This window comes from Notechis scutatus, chromosome 1 (genome assembly GCF_049901735.1).
Source record: "Notechis scutatus isolate UNSWTSFEM ecotype Mainland chromosome 1, rNotScu1.2, whole genome shotgun sequence".
NCBI lineage: Eukaryota > Metazoa > Chordata > Lepidosauria > Squamata > Elapidae > Notechis > Notechis scutatus.
This window is the reverse complement of record NC_142009.1, coordinates 309123995-309149407: the sequence shown is the minus strand read 5'-3', so window position 1 is coordinate 309149407 and position 25413 is coordinate 309123995. Positions and strand designations below refer to the sequence as shown.

The window sequence follows — 25413 nt, the reverse complement described above, 5'->3', positions numbered from 1 at the left end:
ATATCTCCACAACAAAACTCACAAGGCCATCACACAGCCCATTATACCAACATCAACTCCATCAACCAATCAAGAGGCAGCAGCACAGCCAACCAGCCCAGCACCCCAGCCCCCACCACCAGTATTTATAGAGAGATGGCAGCTCTGATCACACACTGCTTGCACTCCATACATGAGACAAATCTTTATATAGGTGCAATCTCCTGTTGTGAAAAGAATGCTCTTAAGCCAAGGATATATTACTTTAAATAACCAACCCATCAAGAAATTGGGGTTCAATCTTTCTTATTGACACCTAATAACAAAACATTAAAACAAAATCAAGGGATACTTCTGTCAACTCTCTACAAGGTTCTACAACATTCCAAGACTTGTTGGATAGGAGATGCCACTGTGAGGATCATTTCATTGGTCTGTGATGAGTCGACAGAGCTTGGAGGAGTGGAGAACACAGAGTCCAAGAGCCACATGCAGCCCGAAATTCTTTATATGTGGTCCTTCAGAATTCTCTAATATCATATTGAAATTGACCAGCATGCCAGAAAAGAGCTCATTCCTCAGTAAGCGCTAAATTCAAAAGTGCTCTATTCAAAAGCGCTCAACGATCTGTGACTCGACCCATCCTTACTAGAAGGTAAGGCAGTGAGACAGTGAGATTCATCCCATCCTTGCAGGGCAGTGAGCACCAGGAGCTGTAAGTCGGTCTTCAGACATTTGCAGCCAGGGTGTGAAGCAGACTGCTTTCCCCCTGCCGCCCCTCCTTCCCTCTTCCTTCTTCACCAAATTGCTAATCCATACTCCCTCTTTAAAAGGACAGTAACTTAGTTTTGTTATAACTGAATTCCTGTGAAGATTGGAAGCAATTTTATTTCCTGTGATAGAAGCAGAAGTATATTGAAGCCAGGAGCGAATGCTCAATACAAATCTGAGTCTACATAGTAAAAATATAAACTGTTTGAATTGCCAGTACAAGACTATCTACGTGCCTCTTTCTCTTAAAGCAACAAACTTTGAAAGTGTATTTAATTAACTAGGAGGGGGCCTGAAATCCCATTCATCAAAGGAAAACAAAAACAAAAAGTTTCCTGTTGCCTCTCTGTGAATTGTTCTGTTTATCTCTGCTGAAGAAGGGGCCAGAGATTCCCACCCTTCAGCATCTTTGCATCTTTACTATCTCAAAAACTCAATCTACAAAACAAGAAAGAGTGTAAACCCTTGCTCACTGATTGTTTTCAAGAGGAAAGAGTGTTTGACACAAAGAAACTGCTGTTTCTCCAGCCCAGGAAAAGAGGCCTCCTGCCAGTTTATTAGAGGTTATAAACCTATTGTCAGATATCAGCAACAGCTAAGCAAAGCAAACTTACTGACTCTCAATAATACTTCATTACTTTCAGTATCTCAAAACTTATTAACTTTCTACCTCAAGACCTATATCAAAGATTAGATAATGATATCTCCAAATCAATTTCTTTAAAATAATTAATTTTATCAAATGATTAATTGATTTATTGTTTTTATTGATTAGTATGATTGAGTGTTTAGTGCATATAGTATAATTACAGAATATCTGATTAGTAAAATCAGTGATTTAGTGAATTTAATTGACCAGTGTGTTTAGTAATTACTGTAATAAATTAGGCTGTTGCTTAGCAAAATTATTTGATTAGAGTGATTTGAATAACCAATTGATTGATTGATTGATTTTTAGTAATAAGTAACCTTACTTTTGATTTGTTCTCTAATATATCAATTAACATTTATTAATTACCAACATTCATTAAGTAACTGTCTACCTATCACATTAACTAGCTATTGTAATTGATTACTGTACTATTGCCATTGACCATGCCAGCCAAAAACTCCAAACCAAACAAAAGAAAAATATATCTACTAATGACCTCCGAGACTCCTGCACATGTTTCAGATGTCTTGAAACCATCAATGAAAGCGAAATTTACATCAAATGCCGCCTATGCGACAATCTAGCCCACCCTGCCTGCTTAAATGCAAACAAAAGCCTAGCTGATATGGTTAAAAATTCAGATACATTCTTTTATCTATGTCCATCATGTTCTCCTAAACTAAACAGAGTACCCTACCTGACAGAGTTGAAAGCATAGAATCACTCATTAGAAGAACGCTTAGGAACATGTTTTGAAACAACTGTACAAGAAAGCCTAATTTCTCTTGAAAAAAAAATACAGCAGAGATAAGTGAGTACCTATCAGCTCAAAATCAAATCCCACAACAACCACAACCTCAACTACAATCACAACTACAACCAAAATAACCACCAAACCACAGCCATAAAGAATTACTATCCCTTCAAATAATTCCACAAATATCTCCTTACTCATCAGAGACACCATGGAACGTAAACAGAAACGTCCAAATGCCATCTTATTTGGTTTCGAAGACACCAATGAATCAGACGACATCACCAAAGTTCGCGATATCATAAGCAACTCAAATACAACAAACATCTCTCCTCAAGATATCATTGAAATAACCAGAGATGGCCCTGGGTACAAATACAATGACAGCTCTATGGCCCCAAGATTTTGTAGAGTTGTATGCAAAAATGAGTCCAGCAAACGCATATTCATACAATAAACGCCATTGCAAAAACCAACCCCAACCACAAAAAACTTCGCTCAAGACCAGACTTATCCATACTGCAAAGAATCGGCTCCAGTGAACTCCGCGAAGAACTCAAAAACCGTCTAGACAATGGAGAAAAGGATCTATACATCCAACCCCACACCATCCAATCCAACATCACTCAAAACTAGGCATGCACACCCCTAACTACCTCTATTCCAACCACAACTGGCCTTAAATGCAAGCTACTCAATGCAAGAAGCCTTGGAAATAAAATACCTCAATTTCTCCTCTTACTAAATATGGCTAATTCGACATTATATTTGTCTGTGAAACATGGCTCAACGCATCTTTCCCTGATTCCATTACCACAGTAAGAGACTATCATGTTTACCGATCAGATCGTGAAATCCATAGAGAAGGTGGTTTTGCTATCTTCTATAAAAAGTCCTTACATCTAAAAAACGTCCAAGTTCTCCAGAAGCTTGCTATTCCTGAGACCATCATCTGTGAACTGTCCTTAAATATCATATTTTGGTTCTTACTATGTTACAGAGCACCTGATTATGACATCGAACATGCAAACAAGCTAAATACACTACTAACATGGGCAACATCCTGCCCACACGCGTTTATCTTTCTTGGTGGCTTCAATTTATCTCATATTAACTGGACCCCTAATGAATGTACAACTGAACCCATACATGCAACCTTCTACAATGCAGTAACAAATCTGGGACTAGAACAACTAGTAACCAACAACACTAGACTTAACAACTGCCTCGATCTCATCTTCTGCAATAGTTTGAATTCAATTTACAGAATACAAATTAAAGAACCCTTTTCCAACAGTGACCACAACATAAGACTTTTGTCTCAACATACGTCCACACAAAAATCATCACAATGACGGAATCCCCAATTATAACTTCAAAAAAGGCAACTATGATCTTATCTCTCATCCCTTGATTGGCAATTTCTATTCACTGGATGCAATACTGTAGAAGACCATTACAACATATTTTTACTTGAAGCGACCTCGGCTCGCGTTGTTTTCTGAGCCCGCGAGCCTAGAGCCAGGGCGCTTTCATTGCACGACGGAGCTTCTTGTCTCGGGAAACACCGGGCGTCCTTGCTGCCCCCTGAGGGGAGGGCGATTCTGGGCTGCGCGGTTGGGGGACTTCGTGGCTTTGGGTGGGAGCAAGGACGGATGGAGTCCGCGAAGTGGGGCTTGCCTGCCCTTGCTGGCTGCCTCTGCTTCCTTAGAGGCGGGGAAGGGGGCTCATCTGGACCAAGGGTGAGTCTCCCCCTCAGTTTCCCCTTAAGGATCTTCCGTCGCTTTTGCCTTCTCCCTACATCTTCCCTCTGTTAATAATCCCCCCCTCCCCACACACATTTTCGGGCGGATAGATTTCGTGTCTGAGCATTCTCACATCGCGGTGGGTCTTCTCCCCCCCCCCCCTAAAAACAGTTAAAAAAAGAAAAAACAATATATCCTCATGCAAGAAATTTTCTGCTTCCGATTACCCCCATGCTTAAAAGTTGCAAAGGAAACATGGAAGCAGGGAAGCGGCTGCCCAGCTCCGGAGCTCCACACCATTTTTTTTTCAGAGGGGAATCTGACTCGAGTATAAGCTGAGGGGTTTTTTTTCAGCACAAAAAATGGGCTGAAAAACTCGGCTTATACTCGAGTATATACGGTAAATATAATTATTTGAATTGAGATGAGATAATTAAAATAAAATTGAGAAAATTAAAGAGGGGAGAAGCTATGTAGAAAATGTAAAACAGTAATAAGATATGGAATAGAACATAAAAATGAGCATGAAATTGAATTTGTGTCTGTACGAAGAAATGTAACCCGGGATTACGCTACTTTCAAAAAAGATGTTTTATTTGTATTTTTTTGTGAAAACTCAAATAAAATTTACAAAAAAAAAAAAAAAAAAAAGGTCCATCCCACCCCTGAAAGGACCTAATGGTAAAGATTGCAACAACGACACTATTAAAGCCAACCTCTTTAACACATTCTTTGACTCAGTATTTGTAAACAACAATGGATCATGCCCAGTATTTCCTAATCGAACCACAGACAACTACAATGATCTAATACATATCGATTTTACAGAAGACAATGTTGAAAAAGCACTATGCACTCTAAAACCATCTCTATCTATTGGACCGGACGGAATAGGTGCATACTTCTTAAGAAAGCTAACCACTGCCATAGCCGAACCTCTAAGCATAATCTTTGAAAAATCTTTCAGGACCAGCTCCTTGCCAAAACTATGGTCACAAGCCACGGTCATTCCCATCTTCAAAAAGGGAGACCCCATCCTAGTTGAAAATTACAGACCAATCTCCTTATGCTGCGTCACCTGTAAAGTCGTGGAATCAATTATTATCCAATCCATCATCCTCCACTTAGAAACAAACAACCTACTCTCTAATAAACAATCTGGTTTCAGGAAGAAACTATCATGTAATCTGCAACTCTTACACTGCAAAAACATATGGACTACACAACTCGATCAGGGCAAAGCAATAGACTCAATCTACATAGACTTCTGTAAAGCCTTTGATTCAGTGGTACACGACAAACTACTCCTAAAACTAAAATTTTACAGTATCTCTGGACACCTACATAACTGGATTGAAGCATTCCTGTCAAACAGACAACAAATGGTCAAAATTGGGAGCGTCCTATCAAATTCTGTACCTGTCAACAGTGGTGTCCCCCAAGGCAGTGTTCTAGGACCAACTCTTTACATAAATGACCTCTGTGATCATATTAAGAGCAACTGTGTTCTCTTCGCTGATGATGTAAAGCTATTCAACACCACAGACAATACTGCTACCCTTCAAAAAGACCTTGACCATGTATCAGAATGGTCAAGCAAATGGCAACTTCAAATCTCAACAAATAAATGCTCTGTCCTACATATTGGCAAAAATAAATAAATCAGAAAATAAAATACAGGCTGAATAGTCAAGACCTTGTTGATGATCCAAACTCTGTCAAGGATCTTGGAGTACTCATCTCTAATGACCTAAGTGCTAGAGGCCACTGTAACTACATAGCCAAAAAGGCATTAAGAGTTTTTAACCTAATCCTACGTAGCTTTTTCTCTGGTAATATTACACTAATAACTAGAGCATACAAAACATTTGCTAGACCAATACTCGAATACAGCTCATCAATCTGGAACCCACATTATGTATCTGATATTAACACAGTTGAGAAAGTCCAGAAATATGTCACAAGAGTTCTCTACTCCTCTACTCGTTGTAGAATACCTTATGCCACCAGACTCGAAATTCTAGACCTAGAAAACCTAAAACTACGCCGCCTTCGGTCTGATCTAAGTATAGTACATAAAATCATACATTGCAATGTCCTACCTGTCAATGAATACTTCAGCTTCAACCATAACAACACAAGAGCAAACAATAGATACAAACTCAAGGTGAATCGCACCAAACTTGATTGCAGGAAATACGACTTCAGCAACAGAGTGGTCAATGTCTGGAATACTCTACCTGACTCTGTGGTTTCTTCCCCAAACCCCAAAAACTTTAACCTTAGACTGTCTACTATTGACCTCACCCTTTTCTAAGAGGTCTATAGGGGGCGTGCGTAAGCGCACCAACGTGCCTACCGTCCCTGTCCTATTGTTTCTTTTATTTTTTATTTTTCTTATATATATCCATGTATTCATAACTATGTTTTTACTTATACCTATTATCTTGTAAGCAATTGACAAAAATAAATAAAAAAATAAAATAAATAGAAACTATGAAGACGAAAATACCTTACCCATTTTCCTTTGTCTCCAGCTCATCAAACCACTGTATTAGAGCAACTGCAGCTTTGTACATATCTGGGTGTATCAGTGGGTCCTCATTAATTTGAAGAGGAATCTAGAGACGAAAAAAAGAGGAAAGTAAAGTCATTACTGGCATTCTTGCTCTACATAAGCCATTCCTTCGCTGTAGGCAATGGAATAGAAATAAATATGCAAAGAGCAAATTCTGAAAGAATGTGGCTGAGGACAAAGAATAAGATGTTACAGTTGATTTGTTAATACAGTATTTTCCCATCCAGAATACAGGTAGTCCTCGACTTACAACCAGAACTGAACCCAAATTTCTGTTGTTAAGTGAGATACTTGTTAAGTGCATTTTGCCCCATTTTACGACCTTTCTCATCATAGTTGTTAAGTGAATCACTGCAGTTGATTAGTTAAGTAACCTGGTTGTTAAGTGCATCTGGCTTTCCCATTGACTTTGCTTGTCAGAAGATCACAAAAGGCGATCACATGATCCTGGGACACAGCAACAGTCACAGCAACAGTCATAAATAAGAACCAGTTGCCAAGCATCTAAATTTTGATCACATCATGGGGATACTGCAGAAGTCGTAAGTGTGAAACTCACATTTTTCAGTGTCATTTTAACTTTGAACAGTCACTAAACGAACTGTAGTAAGTTGAGGACTACCTGTATATTGGTGAAGAAGGGTACAGAATAATTTCTAAGGGCTGCTTCATGTGATATGCTTTTGCCACATTAAGGATGTTGCCACAATGCCTCAAGTGGGTTTATTTTGCATAAATAAACCAGGTAAGGTAGCATGAGAAAGGAAATTTCATCTCGTGGGGCTTGCTGGAACAAAGGATAGTTAAAAGGTGCATGTGACTTTAAAAGCTTGTTTTAGCTCTGTTACACCATACCCCCAACACAACTTGCTTTCCACTGTTCTTTTCACAATATCAGGCTCAAGGCCTGATATTATATTCATATAATCAATTGTCATTTGCACCAGGATTTCTGAATTCATTCTGTCTGTTCTACTGTGACTTCATTCCTATCTTTTACAATTGGAAAACCATCATTTAATCAAGCTGAAATGCAAAGCCTTCTTTTCCAAGCAAACCTCCTTTAAAACTGCAGTGGAGCTGTAGAGCAAAAACCATCATCTATAGCAGTGGTTTTCAACTTTCCTAATGCCACGACCCTTTAATACAGTTCCTCATGTTGTGGTGACCCACCAACCATAAAATTATGGCTCGGTTCCTAAGACCATATGTGTTTTCCAATGGTCTTAGGCGACCCCTGTGAAAGGGTCATTCAACCCCCAAAGGGGTTGCAACGCACAGGTTGAGAACCACTGATCTATAGCATCCTAATTTTCATTCTCAATTAAGGAAAGAAAAAGGTGGCTACTAAGGAAACAGATCGGGTGGGGGGTGGAAGAGAAATACACAGCAGCCAGATTTTAAAAAAACATTATGAGGATGAAATTCACATAATTGAAAGAAAAAGTATGCCAGGAACCCAAAATTCCTCCTCTCCCATTCACAAGGATGCCAGGGTTGGAGAATGCCTGTTAATCTATCCTTGAGGCAATTGCACATTTGACAGATCTAACCCAACAGCAAAAGGTCATCCAGTAAACATCCTGGTTATTTTTACAGTTGTCAACCCATCACCAACAATCTTTCATAAATGTCAGATACTATTAAACTTTCCCTCCTGACACTATCCATTGAAGCTGACACATAATTGACAAAACCCTATCGAAGGGTTTCTATTCTTTTAATGTGTATTCAAACCTATTCTCTCTGCCTAGAACACAGAGTCAATCATAATCTCTCATTGCCTCCTGTAATTCCTAACACATAACTTTATAACTATTCATCAATTATCTGGTGTGATGCACCATTCAACTGCATCATACTAGATGAACCCCTATAAGAGAATTTAAAAAAATAGCCATTATAACTTGTAACTGGCATATCTTGCTCAATGAATTCAGATTTATTTATTTCTTCAACTTTAATGGCTATCGTTTATTCAAGAAATCCTGGTTGAAACAGTGCATGACATATAGCACGTGTATGAGCTCGAGTACTGATAGTATGGAATCTCATTAGATTTACAACCAGTAGGATTTCAAAACTGGAGGAGCAATGGCTCAGTGACTTAATAATATTGGAGATAGTCTTTGCTCCAATGGTTTGAGTCATAGCACTGTATGGCAGGGTGCCTCAGCTTCTCCCTCCTATGGCGCATCTTGGGAAGTGTGCAAGTGTGTCCAACAACAGGGCTGGTACCTTGGCAAGCCAAACTATTACTCTGCACTTGCATTGTGGTCTCTGGCTACTGTAACAAAGCCATACGCTAATAATAATAATTTCAAAACTGATTGGGAAAATTCTCTATTTCAATCATCTCTCCTATCTAAATATTTTAGATAAAAAATCTGGATTCTCATTTTACTGATCTCGTGATGGAAGGCTGAGTCAACCTTGAGCTCAGTTAAGATCAAATTCCAGGCTATAGGCAGGGTTTGCCTGCAGTACTGCATTGTAAGCCCTGAGCCAGCAGAGCTCCTCCTTCCAGATATCCAATGAGAAATAAAACAAAGTTAGTTATTCCATACCTTAATGTGACTAAGGACAGGCTTCAGATCATCCAGATAATATTCGTCAATCGCATGAGGTTTTCCTTCCACTTGAAATACATAGGCTGGATACAACTTGTTGCGAACTGGTAGTGCAAAATAGTTGGCAAACTCTTTACAGTCAATAGTTGCAGACATCAGAATTATCTTTAAAAACAACAACATACACATTTTAGAAGGTTCAGGCCAGGCAACAGCAAATTTTAATTGCCCAGAACATGTTTTCCTCTTGTCCAAAAAGTTAGATACATTTGAGTTTGCCAATATCTCACAATATGTTAGAAAATGTCAAGTTTACTTCCTGGAGTGGTTTAGAGACATATGTGGACATGTATCTTATTGATTGGTGCTACAAAAAGTGAACTACAACAATGAAGTACAATCCAGAAGGATGTTTTATTTTTTGACATCAAGTATTTTGAGAGCCAGTCCAGTGTAGTTGTTAAGGCAGCAAAGCTAGAAACTGGGGGACTATTAATTCTTACATAAGGTACAAAGCCAGACTGGACCAAGTCATTTTTTCTCAACTCAAGGAAGACAACAAAGGAAAATCACTTCTGAAAAAAATATCATCAGAAGTCAAATTGACTTGAAGGAACCAAGAAAAAAAATCTGTTTATTTTTCAGGTCCTGCGCATATCTATAATCCAAAACTATAAATTTGCATTATTTCTATCTTTACGAATCCTTTTAGCTTCATAAATTTGTAATACTTCATACAATGATCAATCTCAAGTATGGATAACAATTTACTAATTACTAATTCACATTTTAAAACTGCAGTGTTCTTTTTTATTAACAAACTTAATGAAATTGCATAAATCATATTATGTGTGAAATAGGCCACATATAATGCTGCCTCCATCTATTGTATTAAATCATAATCTACCATTTCCAAATCTTGTTTAAGAAGTTTGCCTAGGCAAGATGAAATAAATCACATTAAGACTTAGGGGGAGGCATGAATCTATCCAAAGTATCAAACTTTGGATATATAAAGCAGGAAAACATTGAGGTGAATGGAGCACAAGTGATAGGAATAAATACCAATTTAATAAATAAAATAAATAAAAATAAATCCAAATCTAGTCCATTCCTCAAACCTCCTACATACGAAAATGAAGTTTTTTATTTTATCTGCAAATATAAAAATGCAGGCTTGTGACTGCACTCCACCCTCCCATACACTCTTCAATTTGGTTCTTATAATCCAAGCAACATCACATAAAATAAATTTTTCTTAATAGTTTGTATGTGATTTTAGTCATATCTTTCAAATTTAAAAATGAAATATATACCGTGTTTCTCCAACAATACGGCCTCCACCAATAGGAAGGCCCAGCATGATTTCTAGGCATGAGGTGAAATTAAGCCCCGCCCCTCAAAATTTAGGCCTATTTAAACCATGCTTTCCCCCGCCATTTCTCACATCGTTCATTAGAACTACACGAGATGAAGAGAAATGGGCGGGGGAAGCGCGGGGGGGATGGGGAGAAAACTTGCCTTTAGGAGTGCCCTGCAGGTAGCCTAGGCTAGAATACCCCAATAGCCGATAGAAGCTCCCTGAAGGCAGAGTCCCCAGCCGCTTCAGGACGTGGCGTGGCTACCCATGCCCCTCGCCTTTAGGGCAGTCTCTTTCGGGCGATGGAAGCTCCCCAAATGCAGTCACCAGCCACTTCAATCGGCCGGTAGAAGCGGCCTCGGGGCGAGCACACACACTCCCCTCGCCGCGAGGCCACTTCTTTCGGCAGACGAAAGCTCCCTTGAAGGTAGAGTCCCCAGACGCTTCTGGGTGAGGCGGGGCTGCCCATGTCCCCTCGCCTTTAGGCAGTCTTTTCAGGCGATGGAAGCTCCCCAAATGCAGTCACCAGCCACTTCGATCGGGCGGTAGAGGGGACATGGGCAGCCACGCCTCGCCCTGAAGCGGCTGGGGATTCTGCCTTCAAGAGAGCTTTTGTCTGCCAATAGAAGCGGCCTCATGCCGAGGGGAGTGTGTGTGTGCACGCTCGCCCGAGGCCGCTTCTACCGGCCGATCGAAGTGGCTGGTGACTGCATTTGGGGAGCTTCCATCGCCCGAAAGAGACTGCCTAAAGGCGAGGGGACACGGGCAGCCACGCCTCGCCCCGAAGCGGCTGGGGACTCTGCCTTCAAGGGAGCTTTCGTCTGCCGAAAGAAGTGGCCTCGCGGTGAGGGGAGTGTGTGTGTGTGCGCTCGCCCCGAGGCAGCTTCTACCGGCCAATCGAAGTGGCTGGTGACTGCATTTGGGGAGCTTCCATTGCCCGAAAGAGACTGCCTAAAGGCGAGGGGATACGGGCAGCCACGCCACGCCCTGAAGCAGGTGGGGACTCTGCCTTCGGGGAGCTTTCGTCGGCCGATAGAAGTAGCCTCGCGGCAAGGTACATGCGTATGGCCCGCTCTACGTGGGGGAGGAAATTAAGTCACCCCCGAAAAGACGGCCTAGCCGCTTTTTCAGGGGTCAAAAAAAAAATAAGGCCCAGCCTTATTTTGTGAGAAACACGGTATATGAGAAAATATCACAGTGTGGTTGTTTAATATGAATTAGAAGACACTTTCTTATATGTCTAGAATCCGTTCAAAATTTATGTATAGGAAAATGTCATAAAAAATTTTTTTTTGTTTAGGACAGATGATTAAAATCTGAGTGGGTCGTTAAGATGCAACACCTCCGTTTCAGGCCAGCAAATATTTTTAGCTGCTTACTTCATTTTTTATCGGTACCCACCTATATCCCTGGGGTTGTGAACTATCAATGACTGTTGAGGGCCACTGGACAGAGAAAACACCATCCTCTTGTATTTCTTTCACAGTTGAGAGAATAATTTTACAGCCATCAACAAAGCACATTAAACTGTGCATTGTTTTCATTGTTAATGTCACAGTGATCCCTTCAAGCATCTTATGGGCAGAAACCAATGTTTAAAGATGGATGCTCACAAGGGGCGCACTGAACTGTCATGGCTTCCACCTTATTAATGCCAGGGAAAATATCCAGACCTCTGAACTCTCCAGCCAAGGACATTGCCCCCCACAATATAGATGGGGAGGATGGACAACAGGATTGTTTCAGAATAAACTTAGCTGCAACTCTTACATTTAAGTGGATTGAATTTAGTTTTTCAGCAGTTTGGGAACAAGTTAAGCATTAGTAGTAGATGGCAGTGGAGAAAAGACTGAAAACAAATTCAGGAGAGAGAAGAATTTATCTTAAGCTAAAGATTATTTACTTTCTTAAATACAGGGTAATGCTGACCCCAAACATTTTAAGAATAAGGTACATGTATTCTTTGACTTATGACCATAAATGAGCCTGAAATTACAGTTGAATGTCACACCGGTTGTTCAGTAGGTCATCATATAATTGATTTTACATTATTTTTTGTGTTGGTCATTAGGCAAATGTTGTGATTATCAAATAAACACTGTGGTTGCTAAGCAAATCCACTGTTTACAATGGGGATTTAGGTATGTATTTTTTTGCTAGAAACCAAAGGTTAATGCCAATTTCCACCCACCCCAAAAAACTCCATTGTAAATCATGGTCACAGGACACTGCAAACAGCTATATATATGGATTGGTGGAAAGAGCACCCAAAATGCAATCATGTGACTGAGGAGAGGTGTGTGATATCAGAATTTCGAATCTGGGTTGTATCTTTTGGGGGGTCCATAGTAAATTTGAACAGTTGCTAAGTATCTGGTTGTTAAGTGAGGACTACCAGTATTTAGCTTCTTTGTGAACGAGAAAAATATTGAAAGTATGTACATCAGGGCTGTCAAACTCGTAGTCCACGGACCAGATGCATTACATGCTGGCCAAGTCACGCCCGGTTTAGCGAAGGGGGGTAAAGTCCAATACATCATGTGACACCACGAGTTTGACATCCCTGATGTACATGATCAAAAGCAATGAGGACTTTCTACAAACAGCTGCCTATATCCTATTGGTAAATGTTAGTAACAACAGAAACTTAAGAACTTTTCCAACAACTGTGGTAAAGTATCACTGTATTACTGAATAAACCTTGAAATTGTCAGTTACCTTCACAAATCGTGAATTTGTTCGCAGCAGTTTACGGATCACCAGCAGCAAAAGATCCATATCTTCTGTACGCTCATGTATCTAAAACATTATTTTAAAAGATGAGACAACTCAACTTGAAATGAGTTTACAAATAGAGGCACATGGATTCTAAGATGAACTACTAGAAAACAGCAGGCTCTCAACAGTTATATAAAAGATGGTACACAGTGAAAAACCTTTGCTGAAATACACTTAATGACCTAAATAAGAGAGTTACAATTGAAAGAGCTAAACCAGACATGTATGCCCTAAGGCCTCAGGGGTATTGTACAGTTTTTAAAAGTTTTGAATGTGGTCCTAAAATCTCCCAGCAACATCTATCAAATTTTAATTTTGAATTTTTGGAGGGGATATAACATACATGATTGATGAGTAATTATATTAATTTTACTGCAATAAATATTAATGTAATTCTAACTAAATCAAATAGATTTTGTCCAGGCTATACACTCTTCCTTTCAGAATAGGCTTATACAAGATGACTGTCCTCTGCTCTTGAGATATGTCTCTCCCTGATGAACTAACTTACTCATATTCAAACTTAATTGGTCCTATATATTCTAATGACAATTGTATTGAAATGCTGGATCCAATCACTGTGATTAATGATGATAAAGGCCAAAAAAGCCTACACTTACTTGCCTTTTATACTATGCAATATTGTGTGTGTGTGTGTGTGTGTGTGTGTGTGTGTGTATGTACCGTGTTTCTCATATAATAAGGCCGGGTCTTTTTTTTTTTTTTTGAGCCCCGAAAAAATGGCTAGGCCATCTTTTCGGGGGTGACTTAATTCCCCCCCCCCCTTGCATCTTCGGGCGGGTGGGCAGTGACGGCTTGGATGTTGACCTTGGCGTTGGTGGGGCACTTCGTATCAAGGTCAACGCAGGCAGCACCATATCCGGGTGTGCAACAAAAGTACTTCCTAATGGCAAGCCCCCCCACCATTCCCCCCCATTTTGCATGTTTTAATATAGGCCTTAATTTGGGGGGAGGGGCTTAATTTCATTTCATGCCTATAAAACATGCTGGGACTTCCTATTGGGGGAGGCCGTATTGTTGGAGAAACAGGGTATATGTATAAGTATATATAAATAAATAAAACTGATAGGCTTAATTTGGTAGAACAGGGCAACACTACCAATTCTCCAAAAACTGTCAGGGGGCTTGATCTAGCCACTAAATTTAGCATTGTAATCACTTCAGACTACTTTGGAAAAGTCAAACAGCCAGGCTCAACTATTCAAGTAGAAAACTAAACCAAGATTTTTTTTAAAAAAAAAACTGGGTTCAGGACAATTATAAACCACATATCTTGAAAACTGCAGAGAGATGCCAGATATAACTCACCATAAGAAAATTAATCCTTGATTTATGATTGTTCATTTAACAACGGTTCAAAGCAATGACAAAAGAAACACTACACTGGCCCTTGCAGTTATGATTGTCCCTACTGTCACATGCTCGCAATTCAAGCATTTGGCAACTAGTTTGCATTTATGACGGTTGCAGCATCTTGCAGTCACGTGATCATGATATGCAACCTTCCTAGACAGCTTCTGGCAAGTAGCATTGGGGAAGTCAAGATTTGTGTAATGACTGTGATTTATTTAATAACTGCAGTGATTTGCTTAATGACTGAAGTAAGTATGCAGTAATGTGATGCATCACTTAGGAACCGAAATTCCGGTCCTAACTGTTATCCTAAGTCAAGGACTACACATATTCCAAAGAAATGGGAATTTATTCCTAAGGCATTAATGTCCCAAAGCTTTTTGAAAAGGCAACTGGACTTTGTTTTTCCTTGAAGGCATTTCGCTTCCCATCCAAGAAGCTTCTTTAGTTCTTGCATGAGAAGCAAAACATATTCAAGGAAAAACGAAGTCCAGCTGCCTTTTGAAAAAGCACCTTTGGGACAACCATAACCTAGATGACTGAGAATCTCCCTAGACATTAATGCTTTTACTGCTTAAGCAAATGTTATATAACAATGGTGGCTAACCTTTTGGGGCTCCTGTGCCAAAAATAAGGAGAAACTTTCTGACAGTGAAATCAACCAATGGAACAGCTTGCCCTCGGAAGTTGTGGGAGTGCCATCACTTGAGACTTTCAAGAAGAGATTGGACTGCCATTTGTCAGAAATGGTGTAGGGTCTCCAGCTTGGGCAGGAGGTTGGACTAGATAACCTGCAAGGTCCCTTCCTACTCTGATTATCTGTTATCTGTTAAATTGTGCGTGCGCTTGCACTCTCACGCATCAGCACCCAGAAGGCAATGTGCACCCCCCATGCCCCCTACGCATGCGCACAATCCACACCCACCGCCCCCTTACCTGCACTGCGCCTCACAGCTGATTTTCGGCCTTCCAGAGGCTTCAGAAAGGCTTCTTCAGGCCGAAAACTAGGCCCGTTTTGTCACTTCTGGTATTTCCTGAAAAACAGGAAGTGATGAAACGGGCCTAATTTTTGTCCTGAAAAGCCTGAAGAAGCCTTCCTGAAGCCTCTGGGAGGCCAAAAAAGGCCTCAAACCAGCCAAAAAATCAGCTGTGACACGCATGCATGCTCAGTGAGATATGTTTGCCTGCAGCTCGCGTGCCGGCATTAATGGCTCTGCGTGCCACTTGTGGCATGCGTGCCATAGGGTCGCCATCACGGTTATATACTGTATATCATTGACAGAACTCTCATGAAGACATCTATAGAAAATATCTGTCATAAAAACAAGGCTAAACATTATTTTATATACTTGTAATCCAAATAAATCAAAAGTATTCAAAATAAACAAGCCAGTTCTAAAGTGATGTTCTACTTTTCTCCAACTTACTTCATCTATGAAGATATGGGTGAACTCCAAAAGACTTTTGGCTCCAACTACTTTCTGCAGGAGGACGCCAGTCGTCATATAAATCAGCTTCGTATTCTTTGTTGCAACTTTTTCTAAACCAACCTGGAAAGATACAGGACATGTTGCATTTATTTAGAAATCAATAGGAAAACTAAGTATCTCTGATAAACTCACCACTACATTTTAAAATGGTGAAGTATTAAATAGAAGCCCCACATTTATTTGAATGAACATCATGGGTTGCAGCAAGTACTGCAATCTCATTTGCTAAAATAATTCCATGATCTTTAAGACATGGTTGAGATTAAATAAAAGGATACAAAATTTATCATGTGATACAATTTTCTAAAAAAAAATTTAAAATTAGCCCAGAGCATTAATGTTGCATTGTCCCTAATTTGTAGCTGATATTATCCATGTTTAAGTTGCTGCCAGTATGTGTCTTCTAAGTTTGTGCTTAATTATTTGTACAAATAATTCCTATTATTTGTATATGGTTTGTACAAATGTACTTCAATATCATGATGTCAAAGACATTTTGCTGCTTAAGGTAGTGACTTCTATTCTTGGAAGATTTCCCAGAATATCTTATGAAAATGTAAAACAAGATTAAATTATAACAAAACAATGCATAATGCATTAATAAAACATTGGAACAGAAGCATTTTAAATGTCTGATTAAAGACAAATTCAGAAGAAACTATACAAACGTATTTACAAAGAAAATATAAAAACATGAGCTCAGTTATCAACCTGGAAGATCTTAACAATAGACTACAAAAAGGATAGGATTTACTAGTGGAAGGATTCCAAGGAACCTCAACCATAAGCTTGGATCCAAAACACCAAGAGCACAGATCCAATGGTGGTTGCTCAATGGACAAAAGACTAGACAGATTGAATTTCTCATCCCTCCTTCAATCTCAAGACCCACTCTCAAGAGTTGATAACTGTTTAGACCAAATTTGGACAAAGAAAAATGATGGGAAAGTAGACACCTGTTCCACTTACACAATCTTGTGCTTTGACTAACGTCTTTTCTACAAAGGTATGTTTCTAATTTTAGTACACCCCAGAGGCTATGAAAGAAATTAACTATCTCTTACAGCACAGGAAATGAATTTTAAAAGGAGGGGGTAAGTAAAATCTGAATGTGATTTCCACCTCAGAGACATCATGCGATCCGGAGTAACACACTGCTCTACCTGATAGCCCACAAGTTCACCCAAGGGCCACGATCTCTGCTTGCTAATCCATCTTGCAATGCTGCTGGCACCAATTCTCCTGGGCTGTGTAACTACAATGTTACAATAAATAGAGTGCTGCCCACAGTGATCCAAAACATACTGTGGAATTTGTGTGCTTTTGCCACTACCAGTAGATCCATGTACAATTACCACCGAGTGGTTTTCTATCAATGAAAGAATCTGAAATTTTAAAAAAAATGTTATTAAAAGGATGAGAGACCCAAATTTTAAAATATTTTTGCAGTTCTGCCTTTTTTATGCCTTACCACTTTCTTTCAGTCTTAAAAATTCTGAATTTGTCTTTTCTATATTTTCTGTAGAAAATTCTTGTCAGCGTACCTTTACTGTTTCCCAAACTGCTTTGTCTCACTTTTTAGCCCCCTCCACTTCTATCATATTTGGCTGCCTACCACAAACAATTATTTTCAATTATCATTTCTCCTCTTTTGCTGACCCAGCTGCTAGGCATTCTCCTCTAGAATATCTACATCAGGGGTGTCAAACACAACACCCGGGAGCCGGAGCTGGCCCACAGGGTGCTTAGATCTGGCCCATGGCCGCTCTGGAGACAGCAAAGGGCAAAGGCCTGCAGTGCCTTTAGCCAGCGAAAACAGAGCTGAGGAGAGCCGCATCCAGCCCTCCCAAGCTCTGTTTTTGCTGGCAGAGGGTTGCAGGAGGCCATCACAGCCGAAAGCGCTCAGGCCATCACAGGTGCCCCCGACATGAATAATGGCGAGCTGGCCACACCCACCCCAGCCCCCCAAGGTCATACATAACCCTGATACAGCCCTCAATGAAATTGAGTTTGACATCCCTGATCTACATCAAGAGCAAGTCTCCAAATATTGTTAAACCCCAACTGTGGTTTTTTTAAAGTCCACACTTTTAAGTCATATTCCACAAAATCTTTGTTTATATATGAATTTCCTTTTATTCTCCAATCTACTTTAGACAATACACATATTTAATTTATGAGGCATCCCTTAAATTGCTGGAGTACAATCAGCAGAAGTTTACTGTATTGTTAAATTCATTTTCCATTAAAACAAACATATATTAAAAAGGACACAATACACTGGATAATTTTTTAAGTAAAATGCCTGGCAAGTACAAGATAATAGCCCTACTGCCTTATTGTATGGAATACAGTTCTTTTTCCATAGTAACTCCATGCTTCTGAATAATTTCTTTCAGAAGTTATTGAAGTGTGAATAACTGTGGCAACATTATCCAAACTAAAGAAAAGATTACCAATGTCACATCAATGCTGCTGAAGAAAAGCCACATATATCTCTTGAATTTGTGGCATATTAAGCAACACTTTGGGCTCTGAACTTGTTATCTTCTGAGGCAGTCAATTTCCCATGCAAAATAGGGTGAACAACAAACCCAGTTAGCCTAATGTAAACTTATATTTATGCAGACCAGCTTGAAAGATTGAAAAATAAAGTTAATTCAGCATCACAAAAACCATTAATGGACAAAATCAAAAGAAATCAAAGAAAAGTGATGGTACAGGGGGGAAGAAAGACCTAACACATTTTAGTTATGATTTACAAATAAATTGGTAACCTCTTCCTTGTATCTTGAGATGGGCAAATCAGGGTATTTGTAATCGCGATCTGGTATGTAAGTCACCAAAGTAGATTCATGCTGAGATGATCCTGGAGACACAAATGAAGAGATCAGAAATGCAGGTTCTTCAAAATACTGTACTCAGAGACCACAAAATCCAAGTTTCCACAGATCAGGTCAGCAGTAAATACTGAATACAAATTAGCACAAGATTGTACAACCACCAGAGTTTGCATCACTTCTGAATGACTGCCTGTTTTCTAATTCTTAATATCTAAACTATTCCTTCAACTGTGCATAAGATCTACAGTTGGCTCTATCACAAGCAGCATTCAGAAACATGAAGAAACCTGCTTTTGGCAGGAATCATGTAAGAGGATGAAAAGAAATGAAAGCAAGAACTAGTATCTCAGTGATCTAACTGAAATTTCTTCTCATTCATGTGCGCCATTCATATTTTGCTATTTCTTTCAAGCACCTGAAATTATGAATTTAGAAAGATAACAGATGCTCTAGTTTACACAACACATTAAGCCGTAATGTTATTTATTCTTAATGTGCTCTGTGGACTCAGCAACGCAGTTAATACATTTTTATTTATTTATTAATTTACAGCAATGTAAAGCCCTAGTTGCCAGCTCTTTAGCAGCTCTTGATCCTCGTACACATTGAATTCTTCCCAAGTACCTAGTATGTCATAATATGTTGGTATAGTATATGTGCAGATCCAAGCAGTAAGGCCTATTGCAATTGACAGAGAAAATTTTGTCAGTGCACAGATTTTTTAATTGACGTCCAACACTCTTTGATATGGCACTTATTGTTATCCAGAGGTAGGATTCAACTGGTGTTACTACCGGTTTGGTGATTCATTTTGCACACGTGATAAACCTTAGGCCGTGCCACCTGGACAACTGGTGAGCACTGTGCGCAGGTGTACAGCATTTCAAAAGCCACTTTTTTTACTGCTTTTTCAACCTCAGCTGTGCCGCACAAAGCAGCTGAGGTTGAAAAAGCAGGAAATAAACGACACGTAAAAGCCCGGGTGGGCCAAACAGCAGCAGACACAGAACCAGTTCGGTGTCTATTGCTCTTCAGAGCTATCAGTTCTATAGAGCCAAGCAGAACCGGTAGCATCCCACCCCTGTTGTTATCTTCTAAGAATAACAAAGTATAAAGAATCAACAAAGGAATTATATACTTGGCTTATGTTCTTTGGAAATCTGAATACCCTCTGCCCAACATAAAACCATGTGGGCACTTCCCAAATTTTACTCATCACCTCTAAGCTCCCTTTTTTTACCCCCTTAATCCTTTAATTCGGGGTAGAGTCAGGGCGACTGGTTGGAACTGAGGATTTATTGGTCAGATGCCCTTCCGGATGTCATGCTGAATTCGTGGGAGATATTTGAGACATCTGGGGAGGCGAGCGGCTTCACCATTAGGCCACTATGCCACTGTTTAGTCATCACTTCTGTGTCCTTTAAACCAGAATTCTGCCAAACATTTTTCCAGAACATTTAACAAAATAAATTATCTTGTGTTTTTTGCATTCACTTTTATCAGGGAAATGTTAACATTTTTCCCATCATCAGGCATATGTACAGCATTCAAACACACGTGATACAAATTAGACTGCCACTTTGCAAGCAAACCATGTTAATACAGGTTAGTACAGGTATTTCCCATCATATCATCTATATCTGCAGCCTTACTATCTTTCCACATTCTGGGGGGGGGAGGGAAAGGGGGAGGGTGGAGGGAGAGAGGGAGAAAGACAGAGATGGCGGGGGAGGCTAGAAAGGCTATTTTGACCCACCATGGCTGAGGCCTTCTTTTATATGGCAAGCTTCTTTTGTAAAAGAAGACCCTGGCTGGCTGCAAGACAATCCCCACGCTGCACTGGTGGTTCTGGCAAGTAAAGCAGTGGCACATAATGAAGTGGATGCAACGGTCGGACAACTAGAAGCAGCAGGTAGGTGGGCAGCCAAAAGGCAATCATATATGTGGGTGGGCCAGATCAGGCCCGAATTTTGGACACATTATCATAGAGGGGCCTACAACAGCCACAAGTCTGAGAAGCAGTAATAAGTCTCTTTATTCAGCACCACCATAACGTTGAATGGCTGCTAAACAAATGGAAGGACTACCTATAATGCAAGTTGGCTAATTTGTATCTCATTCTGTTATACAAGCCCAACAACCAGTATGCTTGTTTCGTGCTTCGGTGTATTAGGCTCTGGCAACTGAATTAATTCAGTCAATCACGTTAGTGTCTCATGAGAAGAGCATCTTTACTGACCAAGCAAGAACTGTTTGGAAGGACTTTCACATTATCTCAGTCACATCTGATGTTGAGATTTATTAACATGTTGCCATATTAACATTATAGCAGTTCTTGGAATCTGAAAGGATTGGAAGGAAAGCAAGTATCCATTACTGCATAACCTCATTTAGCAAGAAGCTCATTTAGCTTCTATTTAAATATCTCCAATGAAGAGAGTACACCAGTTACTGTGAAGCACTATGTTCCAGTATAGAGCAAATTTAAGTATTTTCCTCATATTCAACCAAATATACTTCCTTGTCATGCTGTCTTCTGGAGTAACTCTGAACCATTCTCTGTCTTTCACATGACAACCAGTACCTGAAAAGAGCTATTGTGTCTCTCTATAATCTCCTCCAAAACATATCCAATGTTTCTAATAGTTCCTCCTAGGCTTGTTATTCCATTTATCATCTAATGGTCTACCTAGACATGCTCCAGTTTGACAATGTCCTTCCTAAAATACAATGCTCAGAACTTGGTAAAATATTCAGGTAAGATTTGACCAACGCTAAATAGAAAAAAGTTACATATACTCAGAATAACTTGCATTATCTTGTTCAAATAGCTAGAGATTTATTTTATTTTTATTTATTTATTTATTTATTTATTTATTTGATTTGCCAATTGTTTACAAGATAATAAGTATAAGTGTATACATAGTTGTGAATACATGAAATGGGTACATATAAGAAAAATAAAAGAATAAGAGAAACAATAGGACAGGGACGGTAGGCACGTTGGTGCGCTTATGCACGCCCCCTACAGACCTCTTAGGAAAGGGGTGAGGTCAATAGTAGACAGTCTAAGGTTAAAGTTTTTGGGGTTTGGGGAAGAAACTACAGAGTCGGGTAGAGTATTTAGAACAAGCCAGAATTGTAACCAAGGTCAGAAAAAGACTTAAAATCCTGGCTTGTTCTAAATCGCAAAACCCTATCTGCCTGGTTGTGATGCAGTAAAGTTAAATAAAGTGAACTGTTTATATCTGAGCTTAATAACTAAGATAACTAATTACTGCAATATGATAACTAAAAATAAGCCATTTTTATGTTAAGAGTTATAGTGTTGATAATAAAATGCTAGTATTAATATTGGGATATTTTTAAGAACACATTTCTTCTGAACAACTCATATATACTGTCACATTATAGAGCTGGCTGGTATCCACCCCCTGGCAAATTCAAAGATGTCAGTATGGAAACATCAAGTGCTCTGTACAATTTGACCAAATGAGCTAGAAGATATTTCAAGCTGCTAAGAGAAATATTTCAAGTGCTGCTTGAAAAATCCCAGACGTTCACTGACAGGTGCCTAGAAATGTGTTGGTTAATAACTAGAAAACTACATTTATTTTTTTATATACAGTTCCAAACAGAGCTGCAAGAAAGCACTGTCTTGCATAAATGGAGGACACTTCTTATACCCCTCTACTTTCTAGTTAAAGCTAAAACACATTTTAATCTTCAGTTTCTTCAGAAAAAGTTACCAAGGCACCACTTTATTCTTATAATAAACATTATAAATAATTGTAGTATAATAAGATTCCACCCATTATCCAATCCCTCTATAGAAAACATAAAAAGGTGACAATATTTATAAACATTTATATTGCCAAACACTTCCCTTTTTCCTTATATTTTATTTATTTAATTTATTTTGATTTGTCAATTGCTTACAAGATAATAGGTATAAGTATATACATAGTTATGGATACATATAAGAAAAATAAAAGAAATAAAAATAAAAAAGAAACAATAGGACAGGGATGGTAGGCACGTTGGTGGGCTTATGCACGCCCCCTACAGACCTCTTAGGAAAGGGGTGAGATCAATAGAACACATTCTAAGGTTAAAGTTTTTGGGATTTGGGGAAGAAACCACAGTCAGGTAGAGTATTCCAGACATTGACAACTCTGTTGCTGAAGTCGTATTTCCTGCAATCAAGTTTGGTGTGGTTAACCTTGAGTTTGTATCTATTGTGTGCTCTTATGTTGTTATGGTTGAAGCTGAAGTATTCATTTGACAGGTAAGTCATTGCAATGTATGATTTTATATACCATACTTAGATCAGACGGAAGACGGCGTAATTCAATGTTTTCTAGGTCTAGAATTTCAAGTTTGGTGGCATAAGGTATTCTACAACAAGTAGAGGAGTGGAGAACTCTTCTTGTGAAATATTTCTGGACTTTCTCAACTGTGCTAATATCAGATACGTAATGTGGGTTCCAGACTGATGAGCTGTATTCATGTATTGGTCTAGCAAATGTTTTGTATGCTTAGTTAGTAGTGTGATATTACCAGAGAAAAAGCTACGTAGGATTTGGTTAACAACTCTTAATGCCTTTTTGGCTATGTAGTTACAGTGGGCTCTAGCACTTAGGTCATTAGAGATGAGTATTCCAAGGTCCTTTACAGAGCTTGGATCATCAACAAGGTCTTCACTATTCAGCCTGTATTTTATTTTCTGATTTTTTTTTTGCCAATATGTAAGACAGAGCATTTATTTGTTCAGTTGCCATTTGTTTCACCATTCTGATACATAGTTAAGGTCTTTTTGAAGGGTAGCAGTATTGTCTGTGGTGTTGAATAGTTTTACATCGTCAGTGAAGAGAATGATGCTCTTGATATGATCACAGAGGTCATTTATGTAGAGTATGAAAAGACTTGGTCCTAGAACACTGCCTTGGAGGACAATACTGTTGACAGGTACAGAATTTGATAGGATTCTCCTAATTTTGACCATTTGTTGTCTGTTTGACAGGAATGCTTCTATCCAGTTATGTGGGTGTCCAGAGATACCGTAAGATTTTAGTTTTAGTAGCAGTTTGTCATGTACCACTGAATCAAAGGCTTTACAGAAGTCTATGTAGATTGCATCTATTACTTTGCCCTGATTGAGTTTGGTAGTCCATATGTTTTTGCAGTGTAAGAGTTGCAGATTACAGGATAGTTTTTTCCTAAAACCAAATTGTTTATTAGAGAGTAGGTTGTTTGTTTCTAAGTGGAGGATGATGGATTGGTTAATAATTGATTCCATGACTTTACAGGTGACGCAGCATAAGGAGATTGGTCTGTAATTTTCAACTAGGCTGGGGTCTCCCTTTTTGAAGATGGGGATGACCGTGGCTTGTGACCATAGTTTTGGCAAGGAGCTGGTCCTGAATGATTTTTCAAAGTTCATGCTTAAAGGTTCTGCTATGGCAGTGGATAGCTTTTTTAAGAAGTAGGCACATATTCCGTCCGGTCCAATAGATAGAGATGGTTTTAGATTGCGTAGTGCTTTTTCAACATTGTCTTCTGTAAAATCGATGTGTATTAGATCATTGTAGTTTTCTGTGGTTCGGCTAGGAAGTATTGGGCTTGATCCATTGCTGTTTACAAATACTGAGCCAAAGTATGTGTTAAAGAGGTTGGCTTTAATGGTGTCGTCGTTGAAATCTTTACCATTAGGTCCTATCAGGGGTGGGATGGACCTTGAGTCTTTTAGTTTGTTGTTTACAAAATTGTAAAAAGCGCGGGTGGAATTTGTGCGTAGAAGGTTTTCCTCTTGTTTAATGTGATAATTGGTGCATTCATTCTGTATCTGGTGGCATAAATTTTTGTATCGGCTTTTGAAATTGACAATGTGACCAGATTTGTTTTTCCGCCAGAGTGATCTCTTTTTGGATTGAAGCTTCCTTATTGTTATGGGTAATGTTTTTTTTGTTTTGGGGGTTGTTGTTGGTACATATAGTTTGATGACTCTTTTGACTTCAAGTAAAAATATGTTGTAATGGTCTTCTACACTATTGCATCCAGTGAATAGATATTGCCAATCAAGGGATGAGAGATCGTTGTCTATATAAGATCATAGTTGCCTTTTTTAAAGTTATAATTGGGGATTACATCATTTTGATGATTTTTGTGTGGGCGTATGTTGAGATAAAAGTCAATCATATTGTGGTCACTGTTGGAAAAGGGTTCTTCAGTTTGTATTCTGTAAATTAAATTCAAACTATTACAGAAGATGAGATCAAGGCAGTTGTTAAGTCTAGTATTGTTGGTTACTAGTTGTTCCATTCCCAGATTTGTTACTGCATTGTAGAAGGTTGCGTGTGTGGGTTCAGTTGTACATTCGTTTAGGGTCCAGTTAATATGAGGTAGATTGAAGTCACCAAGAAAGATAAAAGCGTGTGGGCAGGATGTTGCCCATGTTAGTAGTGAATGTAGCTTGTTTACATGTTTGATGTAATAATCAGGTGCTCTGTAACATAGTAA

The 25413-nt window shown here is 39.1% G+C and overlaps 1 protein-coding gene across 1 annotated transcript in view; it reads right to left on the bottom strand.

Moving 5' to 3' along the window:
* The window catches only part of TDRD9 (tudor domain containing 9), a 112097-nt gene that overhangs the window by 50026 nt on the left and 36658 nt on the right, over positions 1-25413 (bottom strand). Inside the window, exons 3-8 of the mRNA XM_087952239.1 lie at positions 18829-18920; positions 17215-17436; positions 15989-16111; positions 13128-13208; positions 9047-9214; positions 6419-6522 (exon numbers count right to left, since the gene is read on the bottom strand). Coding sequence (XP_087808365.1) covers positions 6419-6522; positions 9047-9214; positions 13128-13208; positions 15989-16111; positions 17215-17436; positions 18829-18920 — 790 coding nt within the window. The remainder of the gene's footprint in view (positions 1-6418; positions 6523-9046; positions 9215-13127; positions 13209-15988; positions 16112-17214; positions 17437-18828; positions 18921-25413) is intronic.